The following is a 15,161-nucleotide window of genomic DNA, read 5'->3' on the forward strand; positions in this document are numbered from 1 at the left end:
ACACTGAGAAGTACTAGAATCCTCAGAAACACTATTGTATGAGGCTTTTATATTTCTTCAAGTGCCAGCTACGCTCTTTCCCAGATAAAACAGATCTGGACACTATCAAGTGTCTATTGGGCAATGGCATTCAACATTACCACATGCATATAACTGGACAGCAATTAACAGATACTCAGATAATATAGCCAGAAGATATAATGTCTATGCTAACCTGCAAAACCTCTGGTTGTTTCTCAGTTTCATCATCCTCTTCTTCATTTACACCCGATGCAGCAAAAACCTCAAACTGGCTAAAATCTGCAAAGTTTGGCTGTTCAGGTATTTGCTGAGGTGAGGTACTTGTGTGTGCTATTAGACCTTCAGCATCTGATGAACGGTGAACATGAGCTCCAGCCTACAGGAAGAGAACCAATGTCACAGATTATGTTGGTACTTTTAAAAAGTTTACTAATGTAAAAACTCGCTCAGATAAGAAAGTTTGCTTGGATACTAACCAGGTAAACAGAGTTCTTTTCTGACCTAAATATTCAAGGCATATTTGAATTAAGGCAAATATTTATAAGATGACAGGGGGAGACATTCTGGATAATTTGTCACCATGTATGTGACATATGTTTATTTGCTAGTTGTTTTCTTCCATATAAACATATAAGAGAAAAACATTTTTTATATATATTTTATTGCTGTGGGCGCATGTAGACAATGATTCATGCCACTCAGTGTGACAACTTGGGTAGGGTGGAGAACAGGGGTAAAAGTTGTTAAGCTGCTCAGAAGCCACAGAGTGAGAGAGTCTGTTGGCACAGAGTGAGGCCATCATTGTCTCTCACACAAAGAGGTAGGAAAGGGGTGCCCCAGATGCAAACTGCGGTGGGAAGGTTATATGATTGCTTAATACTTATTACTATTAAAGTAATTATTAAAATCCTTTTTCCAGAATACCTGGAACATAATGTCCTGTGAAATACAAAAACATGACGGATGTAGATGAATAGAAACTAAGAATTCAAGAAGTGACAGGTCCCTGCTTATGATTTCTAGATGACAATTCCCATAAAATGTTGACAGTATTACTACAAATAAAATCTAATTATGATGATATCCATAAATTAGCATATACGCTAGAGACCTTTCTTTTGTTTTCTGGCATGTTTGTAAAAGCAATACATTTCTACCATTCTCTCACAAAAGTATGTGTGCATTTAATTCCTCTCACCATTCTCAATTTATCGGTTATTTTTTCAGTGAGAGATATTTGCCATATCTTGTACCAAGATGTTAAATTTGCTCCTTTATTAAAGAAAGGTTTGTGATCAAGTCCAGGTTCATAAACAAATTCACTATGGCTAATTTTCGGATCTTTGTAATGTGTTGGTGGATGATTTTGTCAATTTTGCCAATCACCTCGCCCCAAAATGCCATTAGGTTATTTTACATGCCTGGATGTTCCATTTTCTTTAGCCAGATATTTGGTTAAATTGAAAATTGTCCTCACTGCAGCTTAGCTTACCCTGTTTTATGATGGAATTGTTCAGGATATTGTTCAGGATATTTATTGGACTTATTTTTATGGATTCTGTAGTTTTTGTTTATTATCGTTTTCCTGTACATCTATTTCATTTCATTTTTCCCTGTTCTGAGATGGAACTATTCAATGAAGAGATTATTACAATATTATTAACAGAAATCGGTACCACCACTAAAAAGATGCAATTAATTTACAATTTCAACAGAAATCGAAGAATAACCTGTGTGGGTGGAGGTCTTGGAGGCACTGCAGGGGGGTAGGCAATCGCTCCAGTTTGCTGTTGACCTACAAGGCAGTAATATTTAGAAGAGAACACTAAATATGTTTTCAGCTGTGTTAACAACTTTTGGCTAAGTACTTTAAAACAAGCAGTTGTTTGGATGTAAGCAGGGTCAAGTGTCAGCAGTCACTTGCTGCTGTATTTTAATTGTTACATGGTTTAAGGGGCTCAGCAAGTTCCAAACCTAGGCCTTTGGGCAAGTTTACTGAATCAAAAAATTCCTACAGATTAGCCTATGTAATCTTCATCACGCAGAATGCAATCCTATGAACGCTTACTCAGCAGTAAACCCCACTGAACGTAAGGGATCTCACTTATGAGCAAACATGTATAGGATGGCGTGCCTCAAGCAGAAAGAAGGAGAAAGTAAGGCACAAACTTCAACAAACTGGCTGCAGCTCCAGATGATTCCCACAAAAAATAGCGAGACAGGAGCTGACAGGAGAGAGATCTAAATCTTCAGGTAGGCTTTCTGCTGAAACATACTGTGAAAATTTCTCTTGTGTAACATGTTCCCATTAATAATTATATTTTAGGACACAATATTAACACCGTCCTCCACCCAAGATTGCAAACATGACCGAAACAAACAACCTTTCCTCCCAAATGTCTCAACATCATGAACATTCAGTACCAGTCTAAACAGAAAGGAGAACTACCCAAGTGACCCTGAACTTGATTTAAGAAAGGATAAAATAAACTGACTTTATAAAAGAATCTGAACTATGGCCACCTGGAGTAATAGTGAAGGTTCTGTTCATATCTAAAGATGATGATCTTGAGTGCGAAGGGTGAGGCCTTGGTGGTGGTGGTGGAGGAGCTGTATTGTCGGGAGACGTCCCTGAATGTGATCTGAAAAACAATGGAACTACAGAAATTCTATTGCAAACTGTAGTTCATGAATCCCATATAGTCATCAGAACACAGCAACTGTTTCCTTACCAGTAAAATTTGCTCTTTAAGAAGGTGGACATCTAGACTTTAACTACTGAAGATAACTGAAAAGTACTGAGTTGTGATCTGCCAGCCATGATACAATGAAGATACCTGCACTTGTAGATTAAGATCAGCTAGATCTCAAAGTAGCTGTCTTATTACAAAAGAATTTCAGAAATAGACTGGAAAGAGAAGTTGAAGTTTTTGCAACTTATTACCAAACTTAAAACCATGGAGAGATCTGGTCTGAATAGAGACATTGGATTCTGATCTCATTATACATGAGAAAGCTATTTTTAGCCATCTCACCCCTTGCTTTTTCCTGTAAGCCCAATTGCAGTCACAGTCGTCAACAGGTTTACCACACCTATCAGCCAATCACCCATTCCCACCACCCTTCTGAGTAATACCCCTCCCCACCCTCTCACTATATATAAGGGTCTGGTGACTTCTGTTTCAGCGTATCTGAAGAAGCGTGCATGCACACGATAGCTCATACCAATAACTAACTTAGTTGGTCTCTAAGGTGCAACTGGAAGGATTTTTGTTTTGTTTTGTTTAGACTGGGAAGTCACCTTGTTCAAATTATAGGGCCTGTTTTCTGCATGGATCTATCAAACCAGCTTGAAAATGGATAGCCTATTGTTTCCAGAGAACAATTTCTACTCTAAAATGAGACAAGCTCCTTTTTCACCAAAAGAATAGAAAGAATATAGTCATCCTTGTATAAATACTTAAGAATGTGTACATGTGGCAATACCGGGAAATAGTTTTATATCATTAGATCTTTCTGCATTCTGGAAAACTCAGCTCCACTGCCCTTGCAATTTACAGGTTTGCATCACAATGCTGGAAACTAGAAGTTTGCTAAACAGCACACACACATATTTCCAATGTTCTAATAGCACCCTATGGATCATGGATCTGACCTGAGGGCTTTATGTTGCCCATCCTCACTTCAGGCTGCAGAATGGAGGAAAGGAAATCTTATTCTATGACTGACAAATAGACAGTTAAACAATGGTGGTAAGTGAATACAGCTTGCAGGAGTGCTTAAATTCTTTGAGAATATATTCTTGGAGCCAGGAAAAGACACAAGACAAAAACAGTTGTGTCAAGAGGCATTGTAGTCAATAATTATGTATAACAGAACACCACCACTGAATGAGACCATCACTGAAGCACCACCCTGCACCCGTTTTATTCTGGATCTCAGTGCACTTTTCTGTGAGTGTTTTAACACTAAGTGCTTGTTAAACCTATAGACTGCTATACCACCAAATAAACACTTAGGACAGGCATACCCAAACTTGGCCCTCCAGATGATTTGGGACTACAATTCTTATCATCCCTGACCACTGGTCCTGTTAGCTAGCGATGATGGCAGTTGTAGTCCCAAAACATCTGGAGAGCCAAGTTTGGGCATGCCTGACTTAGGAAGTGACGCAGCAGCTCTTATGTCAACACAAACACACACAAAAAGACCAATCAGGAAATTGACTCCTTCTAGAATTATGATTTTCTTTTAGAGATTACCAGGCTGTGTGTCTGAGGGGACAAATTGTGGAGTAGGAGATGGGTACTTTACCCTTGGAAAGGAGTTGCTACTGTAACATCATTCATAATTAAGCATCTAATTACCGTTGTCTTGTTACAGTGCTTCCAATATGTTCTGGGTCAGAAGTAAAGGAATCTGAGCTGCTGTAACCATCTGCTGATATAAGAAAAAGAAAATCATACATTGCTTGTTGATTAATCATGTTTTGATTATTCCACAGAATAATATTACAGAATAAAACTTACAAGTGACTTTTCTATAAATAAGGTATATTGGTCACAAGTGACACAAAATTGATAAGCCAAACCAATTTCCATACCAGAATCTTCCTACAATGGATCTGGCCTCTTCACATATATTAGATCATATCCCTTTACTCTGGAATAATCAACAATACCTACTTTACTATTTCCACCACTTTGACTCAAGATCTGAGAAATTATATAGGTCTGCATGGATTCCAACTGGCTAGCAGCTACCAGACACAATCCTTAAAGTATGTGTAAAGAGGTCTAAGAGGGCATTAGAGTGGCTAGTGTGTTAAAGAATAAGATTCCTCAATCCCCAACTCTGAAGGATGCTTCACATCCTTTTTCAAACACAAAATATATGTGCATTTTAAATGGTTTTCCACTGCACATAGATGGACAGAGTAGCTGCTGAATGTACTATTTCCCCAAATCTTGAACTTGGTATTGGGTTACAGTCATTTACCATATTTTTCGCTCTATAGGACACACTTTTTCCTCTCCAAAAATGAAAGGGAAATGTGTGTGCATCCTATGGAGCAAATGCAGGCTTTCGCTGAAGCCTGGAGAGCGAGAGGGGTCAGGAAGCTATCCGCAAGCCTTTGGAGCGTGATGGGAGTTCCCTGGGCTTCGGGCAGCTATCCGCAGCGCTTGCCGCTGGTCCCAGACCTGTTCTGGGGGCTGGGGTCGGGGGAAGCTCGGGCTTCCCCCGCCCCAGCCCCACGGCTAAAAAAGAAGTCGCGCGCAGCCTCTCCCAGCTGGAGAGGTTGTGCGTTGCTAAAGAGGAAGCCAAGACAGGATGGATCCTGCTGGCTGTCTTGGCTTCTTTGCTCTTTGGGGCTGTGGGGGGGGGAATTTTTTCCCCCTTTATCCCTCCCCCAAAAACTAGGTGCGCCCTATGGTCTGGTGCGCCCTATAGAGCGAAAAATGCGGTAACTATTTGCAGTGAAATGAAACAGGCTGAGACCCTACTAGGAAAGAAAACATTGATACTTGCCAACTGTATTTCCTCCTACAAATTTTGCAGATGAACTCATTTTACTTTCTTCTACAAGATCAGGTGACTTTACAAGTAAAGGACTCGTGGGATTTGTGTGATCTAAAAAGGAATAAAGTATATATTTAATTAGTAACAATAAGTTAGTCTACCTCTCTTCTTATGGCAAATTTCACCTAATGTTCAAAGTCTGACACCGTAGTAATATGTAAAAATTAAAAATTTTGAACAACTAAGATCATAACTTGCATTTCTGGCCACACATGTGTATATTTGGATATCAACTTCCCTCTCCATGTGCATCATATCACACACCAATCCCCAGGAACAGATTTTGGGGGAATGCAAAGGGAAGGGAAGACTGAAAAGCCAAATTACATGAACAGGATATCTGTTCCTTTTAGAGAAAGAAAAAACATTTTTTATTTTATTACTAGATTAATGGCCACTCATCAAAACATGCTTTTGAGTGGCTTACAAAAGAATAAATAATACACAAAATTAAAATACAAGACAATAATTTTAAGAACATCAAAACTGCTCAAATGCAACATAAAATCATTCAAGTTTATTATTTGTAGGGGTTTAAAAGTCTGTATTATAGAAAAATGGCATAAGAAGCCACAATTACATTTTTTTTATTCAAGCGCCCTCAATCCATGTACTTGTTGTTATCTGCATTGTCTTACAGTATTTTTATACTGCCACTTCTATATAGAGCGCTACTCAATGCCAATGCAATTTTAGCTTCTCAACAAATGTGCAAGCTAAATCAGGCTAGAAAAGTGTGGCCTGGTTCAGATGCACATGAACAAGCCTTGTTCCTGTCAACAACCTGCTCCCTTTTCCTCCTCCAGTGGGGTCCCTATACTGTGCTTAATTTTGACTATGAAAGCCAGATTCACAAACCATGGATTGGAGATGGTTTGTTTCAACAAGCTAGTTTTTCCCAATTCCGATGTAACAAATTGCAGATAGTCAAAACCAGAAACTGAACCTTCTGATCTCCTCATGGCCATACCATGGGGAGAAGAAGCTGGGGGAGCTGATGAGCCCTAGCCTCATTCACACAATTAAATGTGGCTAGTGAATGGCTTGTTTCTTGGTTTAGCATTTCATGTGAATGTGACAGTGAAATAACTGAATAGGATAAAACTATTAATTGCTTCAAGAACCCCATAGTGACAATATCAATGGATACAAAAATGAATACATTGTTTGATAGGTTTTCAATAACTAATTATGTTTGTGAAAATTAATGTTTAGCTATGTAGAGGTTGTTCTAAAGGCACCACCTAACAACTTACCATTTCCAGTTCTTTTAAGTTCCATTTCTTGCAAATGAATTTTGCTTGGAGTCATTCTAATAGGAACAGGATGAACAATAGCAGTATCCTAAAACAAAGAGGTATAAATTGAACTTAGCTTAGTAGAATTAATTGGTCTAAAGTTGATAGCTTAATCAAAAGTTTCATTAAAAAGCTTGAATACTAAAACAAACTCTGTTGCAACTTTGTTGTGATACTCAAAACAGTACATGACAGCTCTTTCACTAGCAAAGTACATGGAAGCCTATCATTTGCTTATCTGCATTGGGCAAATCATCACTGGAGCAAAGCTTACTGGCTGCCCATTAAACAAACACTTTAAGCAGTTTGCACACAATATTCTGCTTGCACAAGGTTATATGTGTTTCTAAATAAGTTGTTCAGGAGCTCATGTGCCTTAATTTGTAGCAATTTACACGGTGAAGTATATATGAAAGTATATAGTCACGGCACAGTGGCAGCTAGACCACAGTGTGCTGCACACTGCTTCAGTTGTACAGCAGTACGTGTAACACAGGGCTGGTTAAGATTCTGCTGGATCAAGCCAAAGGTCCATCATCCTACTCGCACTATGGCCAGCCAGATGTCCATAAAAAACTGGCAAGCAGGATGCAAGTGCAACAGCACTTCACTTCTGGCCCTCCATGAAAATCTATGGATCTACAAAAGCTATCATCCCACCCACTTGCTGCATGCCACCTGCCAAGATGCTTCACAGCCCACCCCGCATTACCTACTGCTCAGCTTTTGCACCCGCAAAGAAAAAAGTCTGTGCCTTTAGTACCGTGTTTCTAAAACAGTATGACAAGTCACATGGGAGAATGCAGTTCTACTGAGGGAGACACTACAGCACACACTGATTTTCCTCTCATCAGATTTAACTTACCAACTACGGAAACTGCAGACAGCAAGAGAATATACAGGAGCCAGAGATGTTCCTTTCTAGTGCTTTGCTCTGGCAGTGTGGGAGTCATTCACAAAGCAGTGAATGAAGATTATGCACCATCACATGCCTAATACATGGCTCTCAGTGGGATGGGGTACATGAGGGCAGAGTATGTTTGTTAGAGGACCTAAAATTAAAAACTGTGAGAAACACCACACTATGGAGAATGAAGGATGTATATATGACTTAGGCAAATTGTCAGATACGGGCCATTATACAGACAAGGAACGCCTGTTGCCTTGGTGTTGTCCATAGAGGACAGTGGTTGTGTTGATGAAAGCAGTGACATGTACTTAGGAGAAGTAGAAAAATGAAGATTAGCAAATGCGATTACATGGTATCTATAAAAAAGGGCTTTATGTGTGGGCTTTGGGATGAAAGGACTGGATCTGCATGTGACTTTGGCTGTCCTTGTTCAAACTGGTCTTTGGCAAGTTACCATACTTATTTTTTAATTTCAATCCTGTTTTTCAGCACAAGGCAGCTAAAAAGTGTCACAGCCATAATTATTAAGAATTTCAACACACTCTGTACACTGAAGATACTTCAAAAAAATGAACAGACTGCATTTTATTTCTTGAACTCATAAAATGTTCTATAATTAAACTTGAATCATACTGCATACATATGATTTCTCCAATAAATTTTAAAGCAGATAAAATTTATGACTTCTGCCACCATTTCCCACCAAGCTTTGTAGAATCATGCATTAACAGGCAAGATACAATTAATGAAAATTCAGAGTTAATAAAATTAATTTCAAACAAGCAAGCTAAGTGATTGACTTACAGGATCAGCTGGTGCAATGTTAGAATCAAATTGGGTCAGAGTTTGTGAGCTTGAGGAGCGTTCGCTAAATGTCTCCCACTGCTGAACAGACAGAGGAGAGACAAGTCAGCATGAGAGATGGAGTAAAGGTTTCCTGGAGAAGATTTAAGGTAGTTCAGAGGTTGCAATGGCAGTTGTTTTATTTGCATTAACTGTCAACACACACATTTTTAAAAATGTATTTTGAGCTTCATCTTTTCGGCTTCTCAATGCTACCAAGAATTTAACTGTCAAATACTGCATAGGGTATGAGCAAATCAAGAGATTTCCCTTCTGTGAAAGTAAGTGTATATGTTTTAACAACAAAATCAAGCTACTGACAATGGAAACCTCTTATAATGTCTGATCATGCTGCATGTGTAACTACAATGGGCAGCATTTAGCTAACATATCCATGTCAGTGCAATGATTTCCACTTGTGCAATGGGAATTCCCTCCCCCCTCCCCATCCCATGCCACCCTAAAAATTTCAACAGAAGGTTGGGAAATGGGGGGGGGGGAGTTGGTGGAGGGATGGGGGAGAATGTTTCATTGCACAAACAAAAATCCTTGCACTGATGGAATATTCACATAGTGCTACTTTCGATACAACCCTGTGTACTCCAATTTTTCCTGGAATTTTGTATTAATTTTCACCTCAAAATGAATCAGGAATAAAAGCTACAGATAACACATTTACAAAATTGCCAACAACTTGCCAATGCAATCCCTGAAGCAATCCTCAAAAATGTTTCTAATCGGAGTACATTTTATACCAGTGTAGAAATATTTAATTTATAATTGAAACAATGCTAAGGATTAGAAGTTCAAACTCGGTAAATCAACAGGGAAGTCCACCTTGGCAATCATTTCAACAAGATACAGGACATGCTCTGGCATAATACACAACTGCCAAGTCAGTTTTTCATGCTAAGAAAAGGGGAAAAAAGACATGGACACAATAGCAATAACCAGGCATCAAAGAAATTAAGATTTGATCTAGGATTTGAAAGGCAGATTACGTTGTAGAAGATCAGTGTTAATGTATCTCACGTTAGTGGAATGGTGAGTAACTTATTAGTCAAACCAAAACACTTCAGCAACCTCTTTCAGGTGGTCTTTATATCTTTTCCCAGTAATATGGGCCCACTTATCTATAAACAGCTGCTCAGGGATAAACAGATCACATGTGGCTGGGAAAATGTATAAGGGGCACATGAAATAATTAATACGCATTGATTTGCCATACATATTGATTAGCTCTGAAAATCAAAAACTTCCTATCATAAGAAATAATATTTCCAGATACAGAAATATTATGGCAAAAAAATTCCTTCAGTAGCACCTTAAAGACCAACTAAGTTAGTTCTTGGTATGAGCTTTTGTGTGCATGCACACTTCTTCAGATACACAGAAACAGAAGTTTCCAGACCCTTCTATATAGTGAGAAGGTGGGGAGGGGTATAACTCAGAAGGGTGGTGGGAATGGGTGATTGGCAGATAGCTGTGATGAGCCTGTTGACGACTCTTAACGACTGCAATAGGTCTTACAGGAAAAAGCAAGGGGTGAGAAGGTGTATCTGAAGAAGTGTGCATGCACACGAAAGCTCATACCAAGAACTAACTTAGTTGGTCTTTAAGGTGCTACTGCAAGGAATTTTTTTGTTTTGACTATGGCAGACCAACATGGCTACCTATCTGTAACTAGAAATATTATGGTCCATTTAGAAAAACACACTTCATGAAAACTTGCATACCCTAAGAATATGAATATTAGATATAATAATCCATTATAACTAGACATGTTTCCTCAAAAGCAGTTCCCCATACTGCAGGTGGGCTGTTTGTGATATGGCATGGAGATTAGAAGTTCCCACCAGTCCAGCAGAATTCATTGGAATGAACCTTAAGCAGCTGTTTAGATTCTAGCCAAGATAATGCCTGATGTATCAGGGATTTAAATCTTAATGCTTTCTGTTGGTGGCTGCTAAATGCCACAACATCATCCTGCTTGTGACTTATGTCAGTACCTGGCAATCAAATCAGGAACCCAAAAAACAACAACCAGAATCTTTCCTACCTAAGAAGGGAAATCTAGTGGGGAGCTCTGTTGCTTGAACTACCTGTGGGGCCACTTCTGTCACTCATCATCATCCCTTGTTGACCCTGATTCTGGATATTGTACTGACTTCCAGTATGTACAGTATTACATTTTCAGGCCCTAACCCTGTCTGATACTGCTGATACTTGTAGAGTAACAATTAATAAGTTCTTGTCATTAACTGCTACACCTTTTTAAGTGGACAATGAAATAGTTTATATAGGAACATTAGACTGTACTGTAATGTTACTGGAAATATTTTTACACTGATTCAACTTGCACATGAACAAGCCTTTAAAAATTTCACCTGTTATTGTTAATTATTACCCTTTGCAATAAGCAATGCCATAATTATGCATACCAGGCAAATCAATCGTAATTTTTGGTCCTTCTTTGAATCAAAATTTCCCTAGAATTATGCTTAATTGAGTCAGCATTGCACAGTAAATGGTAACTGATATTTCTGCTGTTAGAATATGTATTTCTTACCTAGTGGATTTTACTCAAGTCTCCTAAATGTTAACGCATCTCCTTAATATGTGATGGGAGGGCATTCTATGGGGTGGGTGCTACTACTGAGAAGAGCCTCTGCCTGGCTCCCTGTAGTTTTACTTCTCGCAGCTTAAACAGCAGCCTGGCTTACAACAGATCTTGACAGTGCAAAACTTGCCTGTTTTCAGGAAATTCAGGAGGATAGTTTGGAGAACCTGAGATCGTCCTGAAAGACCTGTTCCAATCTTGGTCTTTTGCACAGGCAATGTTGCTGTCAATAAATTATGCCACCGAAGTAACAATAGGCCTAATGCTGAATAGGGGCATATCACCGATGAAACAGTCCACCTTTAATGATTAAGAGGAAGTATAGATTAATAATTAAATGTTTGAGCACCTGCTGACAATCTCAAAATATACCCTTATGTATTATGGCTTAGGATCAAGGCCATATATTTCTGCTCAGTTTATGCAGTGAACACTCAAAATGAGGTACATAAGCCAGCTTTTATGGCACAGTGGCATCTAGTTCATATTGCGTCATACATTAGATTTTAAAATAAGAAACTTTCAAAGTAAGATACTGTTTGCTAACCTCACTGCTTTGATTCAGCTCGGGCCATGTTTGATTTAGCGATGGCATTGACGGTGATTTGCTTGGAGGTGCTTCTGCTGGTGAACTTGCATAACCTACCTCACCAGACTGATCCCCTGCTTCTGAAACAGGAACCACTATGAAAGTCAAGCACAATTGTGTGTTAACGTCTTAATTAGGTTTCAATTCAAAGCTTTACTAACCATAATTTGTTCTGTGTATCAATCTCACTTATTACAGAAGCTTGCTTGTAACGCAAGGTTATCTATGCACACTTACAAAATATATACACTGCAGCAGTGATAATTTAAAAATTATAGGGCTCAAGGAATGTAACACTATTCTATTTTAAAAGGTTTTCCTAGCAACACTCTTGCAATTTAAATTAATAAGACACAGATACTGAAATAAGAAACCACAAGCTTGAAAACGGGATTTATAAACTGGAAGAAGTTCCTATCTCTCTTCTCCTACAGAGGTTGGGAGAGGTGCTAGAGTCTGTTCTAGTAATAGACCCTCATGGAAATTCTATTCCAAAAGGTCCCAACCTTCAAGGGCAGCCCTTGAGATGTCAGCAATCATACTAAAGTCTCAGACAGGAACATTAATATAGTTTTTATTAACTTATTTGTGGAATCATAGGGATTTCATATATTGCTTTTGGGTACATGAGTTTGCTAAGATCAAACACCCTTGAATCTGTTTACTTTCCAAAGAAATAGAGCTGTCTGTCCTTGGCTACAAAAATGTAGTTGCTAGCTTGAGGCATCATACTGCAAGTTCAGTCCATTCTAACTTTTCTCACCATCTCTCGCCACATTTTCAATTGTGACCACCCCAAGAATAAGAAATTGCTTCCTTATTAACAGGCCTTTGTGTTGTACTCAACTAACTTTTACTCAGTGCAGACCCACTGAAATGAATGATCATGACTAGTTTAAGTCCATTAATTTCAATGAATCTACTTTGAGTCAACCTTAAATTAGTACAATTTACACTGTAAATTTTATGTTGCCTAATGACATCCTACTTTTAACAGTAGTTTTAAAGGAACAAAACTCTACAGAAGAAAGGAAATACCTGCTGAGTCCTCCAAATCAATCAGTTTGGGCATTAAACTTTCAGGCAGTTTCTCAGGCAAGTCATAGCCATTCTTCCTAGCAACTACTAGATGGAAAGCAGCACAGAATTCATCCAGTGTTAATGCACCATCTTTATCAAAATCCGACAGCTCCCTGAAAAGGCGAGGGAAAGTATTACTTCTAAATGTTTCTATTGAACTTCACTTTTACTGAGAATGCTTTAAGCTCACACCACACAATCTGGCATTCTGCTTCTAAAACGAGGTCAATGTTCAGCATTTTCACCTTCCCACTACAGTCCACTATGCTTCCTGAATATCCGCTCCAGAAAACTGGAGTGCCATAGGTAATAGCATGGGTGGTAGGCACAAGGGACTAGAGGGGAAGGTGGAGTTGGCAAAAATTTCAGCCAATGGGAACCTTCTGTTACAAAAAAGAAAGAGCGAGCAACATGGGATCAAAGACACTATATACAATGTTGCTGAATCAAATGTTTGGCTGCTATTCTATACAAGAAAAGTGAGTTTATGGAGAGATGGGTTAAGCCTAGACTTCTTAAATGTCCTTTTAAGTAAAACATGAGGAATCATTCGAAATATTTGAATGCAAAGTATCTGCAATGTATCGGTTCAGCTGAGCTACCCCTTGGGAAGCTGTTAAGTGTTCACCTTCTGTTCACTGGTATATTGCCTTGCTGAAACTTATCATGATGTTATTTCAATATGGTATTCAGCAATATGGCAATTTATAACACAGCCATATAACAAAAGGTAAGCTTTATTTCAAAATTAAATCAGATGAAAGTTTATTATTTGATCTGCATGGGAATAGGATTTAACTTCTAACTGTTCAAGCCTACACATCTACTCATATGTAAGCAAATAAGTTCAGTGATACCGCCTGCCAAGTATGCATGTATAGGACTGCAGCAAATGTTACACTGACAGTGCAGGGGATATGTTTTAATGTAAATTATGAAAGGTAATTTAAATGCTAGGCATTTCAGCTCCACAACCAAAGAAATGTGATTTGAAACAAAGGAACTTCCCCAACCTAGCTATATTTCACACTTACCAAATGTGCGAAAGTTCAAGAATAGGAAGTTTTGATTTTGTAAAAAATTCTTTAGCTGCAGAACCTGAAATATTAAAACAATGATGTTTAACTTTGATTCTAAAATTATAACTTGGAAGGATTATAAGTGTATTGCAGCAAAAAAAATATAAGTGTATTGCAGAAACACTGAAAATAGTGAGGTTCTAAAGAGATTTCTATCTTCTAACGTTAGTTTTAAAAATTATCTGGAATCATACTGTATGCAATAATATAATTGTAGCACTCATCACAAAACTATAATGGCATATAAATGGTATATAAAATCCAAGAAAATATGAGGTTGGTGCCTAAGATTCCTTTCTATAAATCAGAGGATTCTATAAATTAGAGGATTCCTTACACTGCTTGCCTCACTGTTCCAGAGGATCTTTCGACCCACTGGAATAGATTTTGGAGGGCACATGGGAAATCAACAAAACCTGCCTCTCCCTTCCATTAGCAAGAACCAGGAATGCAACTCTGCTTATAGAATCTTAGAAATCAACCCAGTGTCTTTACTAGTAGGAAACTAAAATATGTAGTCTTGTAACTTATGTGTTTAAAAGAACTCACCTGGAATATATCCGTTTAGATCAGGTTGAATGGTTTTAAACTGATTTATGTAATATTGCCTTTGTTCATCTGTTATTTTCCAAGGATCATCATAACTACTTGATTGCCTACGAATTTCATTTGTTGTAGTAACTGATGCTACAGTTCGGACTGTTGTCTGGTCCTGAAAGGAAAGATTTTTCTTCAGCATTATATAAATGTATCAATAGCCTACCATTTTGTATATTGACCTAAGAAAGGAAATGAAAGTTATTTATTGAAGTAGCTTTAGAAGTCTTCCAGTTTGTGCTGGTTAGATGGGATTCTAAAGAAAGTATTTTGAAAATATACTTCAGATAGAAGTAGCAACATTCATGTAAGCAACACAAAGCTATGAAAACTATGCAAAGAATAGTTTAAAATAATTATAAGGACAAAGAAAAGCTGAAAGTTAGTTTTGCATATGCTGGCAGGTTAACTTAAAAGGTTTGCTTGATCAAGAATCTTCAGTGAAAGAGGTTATTTTATGTAAAGAAGAATAGATCAGAGACTGATCTTAAACACACTCACATTTAGAGTCACGGCATGAATCTTTGGTGACAATATGAAAATG

The 15,161-nt window shown here is 38.1% G+C and overlaps 1 protein-coding gene across 17 annotated transcripts in view; it reads right to left on the minus strand.

Annotated features, from left to right (window-relative positions):
* The window catches only part of REPS1 (RALBP1 associated Eps domain containing 1), a 33,938-nt gene that overhangs the window by 4,005 nt on the left and 14,772 nt on the right, over window positions 1-15,161 (minus strand). For 4 of the 17 annotated variants that reach the window (XM_083731617.1, XM_083731628.1, XM_083731623.1 and 1 more), the window contains exons 6-16: window positions 14,570-14,732; window positions 13,976-14,039; window positions 12,900-13,054; window positions 11,820-11,956; window positions 8,614-8,694; window positions 6,858-6,945; window positions 5,551-5,652; window positions 4,389-4,461; window positions 2,545-2,663; window positions 1,752-1,816; window positions 215-397 (exon numbers count right to left, since the gene is read on the minus strand). In XM_083731617.1, coding sequence (XP_083587743.1) covers window positions 215-397; window positions 1,752-1,816; window positions 2,545-2,663; window positions 4,389-4,461; window positions 5,551-5,652; window positions 6,858-6,945; window positions 8,614-8,694; window positions 11,820-11,956; window positions 12,900-13,054; window positions 13,976-14,039; window positions 14,570-14,732 — 1,230 coding nt within the window. Of the gene's footprint in view, window positions 1-214; window positions 398-1,751; window positions 1,817-2,544; window positions 2,680-4,388; window positions 4,462-5,550; window positions 5,653-6,857; window positions 6,946-8,613; window positions 8,695-11,819; window positions 11,957-12,899; window positions 13,055-13,975; window positions 14,040-14,569; window positions 14,733-15,161 lie in introns of all 17 variants that reach the window. The other 13 variants (XM_083731619.1, XM_083731618.1, XM_083731615.1 and 10 more) reach the window with 7 other exon arrangements.

This window comes from Podarcis gaigeae (assembly GCF_964106915.1).
Source record: "Podarcis gaigeae genome assembly, chromosome: 3".
In the NCBI taxonomy this organism is placed as follows: domain Eukaryota; kingdom Metazoa; phylum Chordata; class Lepidosauria; order Squamata; family Lacertidae; genus Podarcis; species Podarcis gaigeae.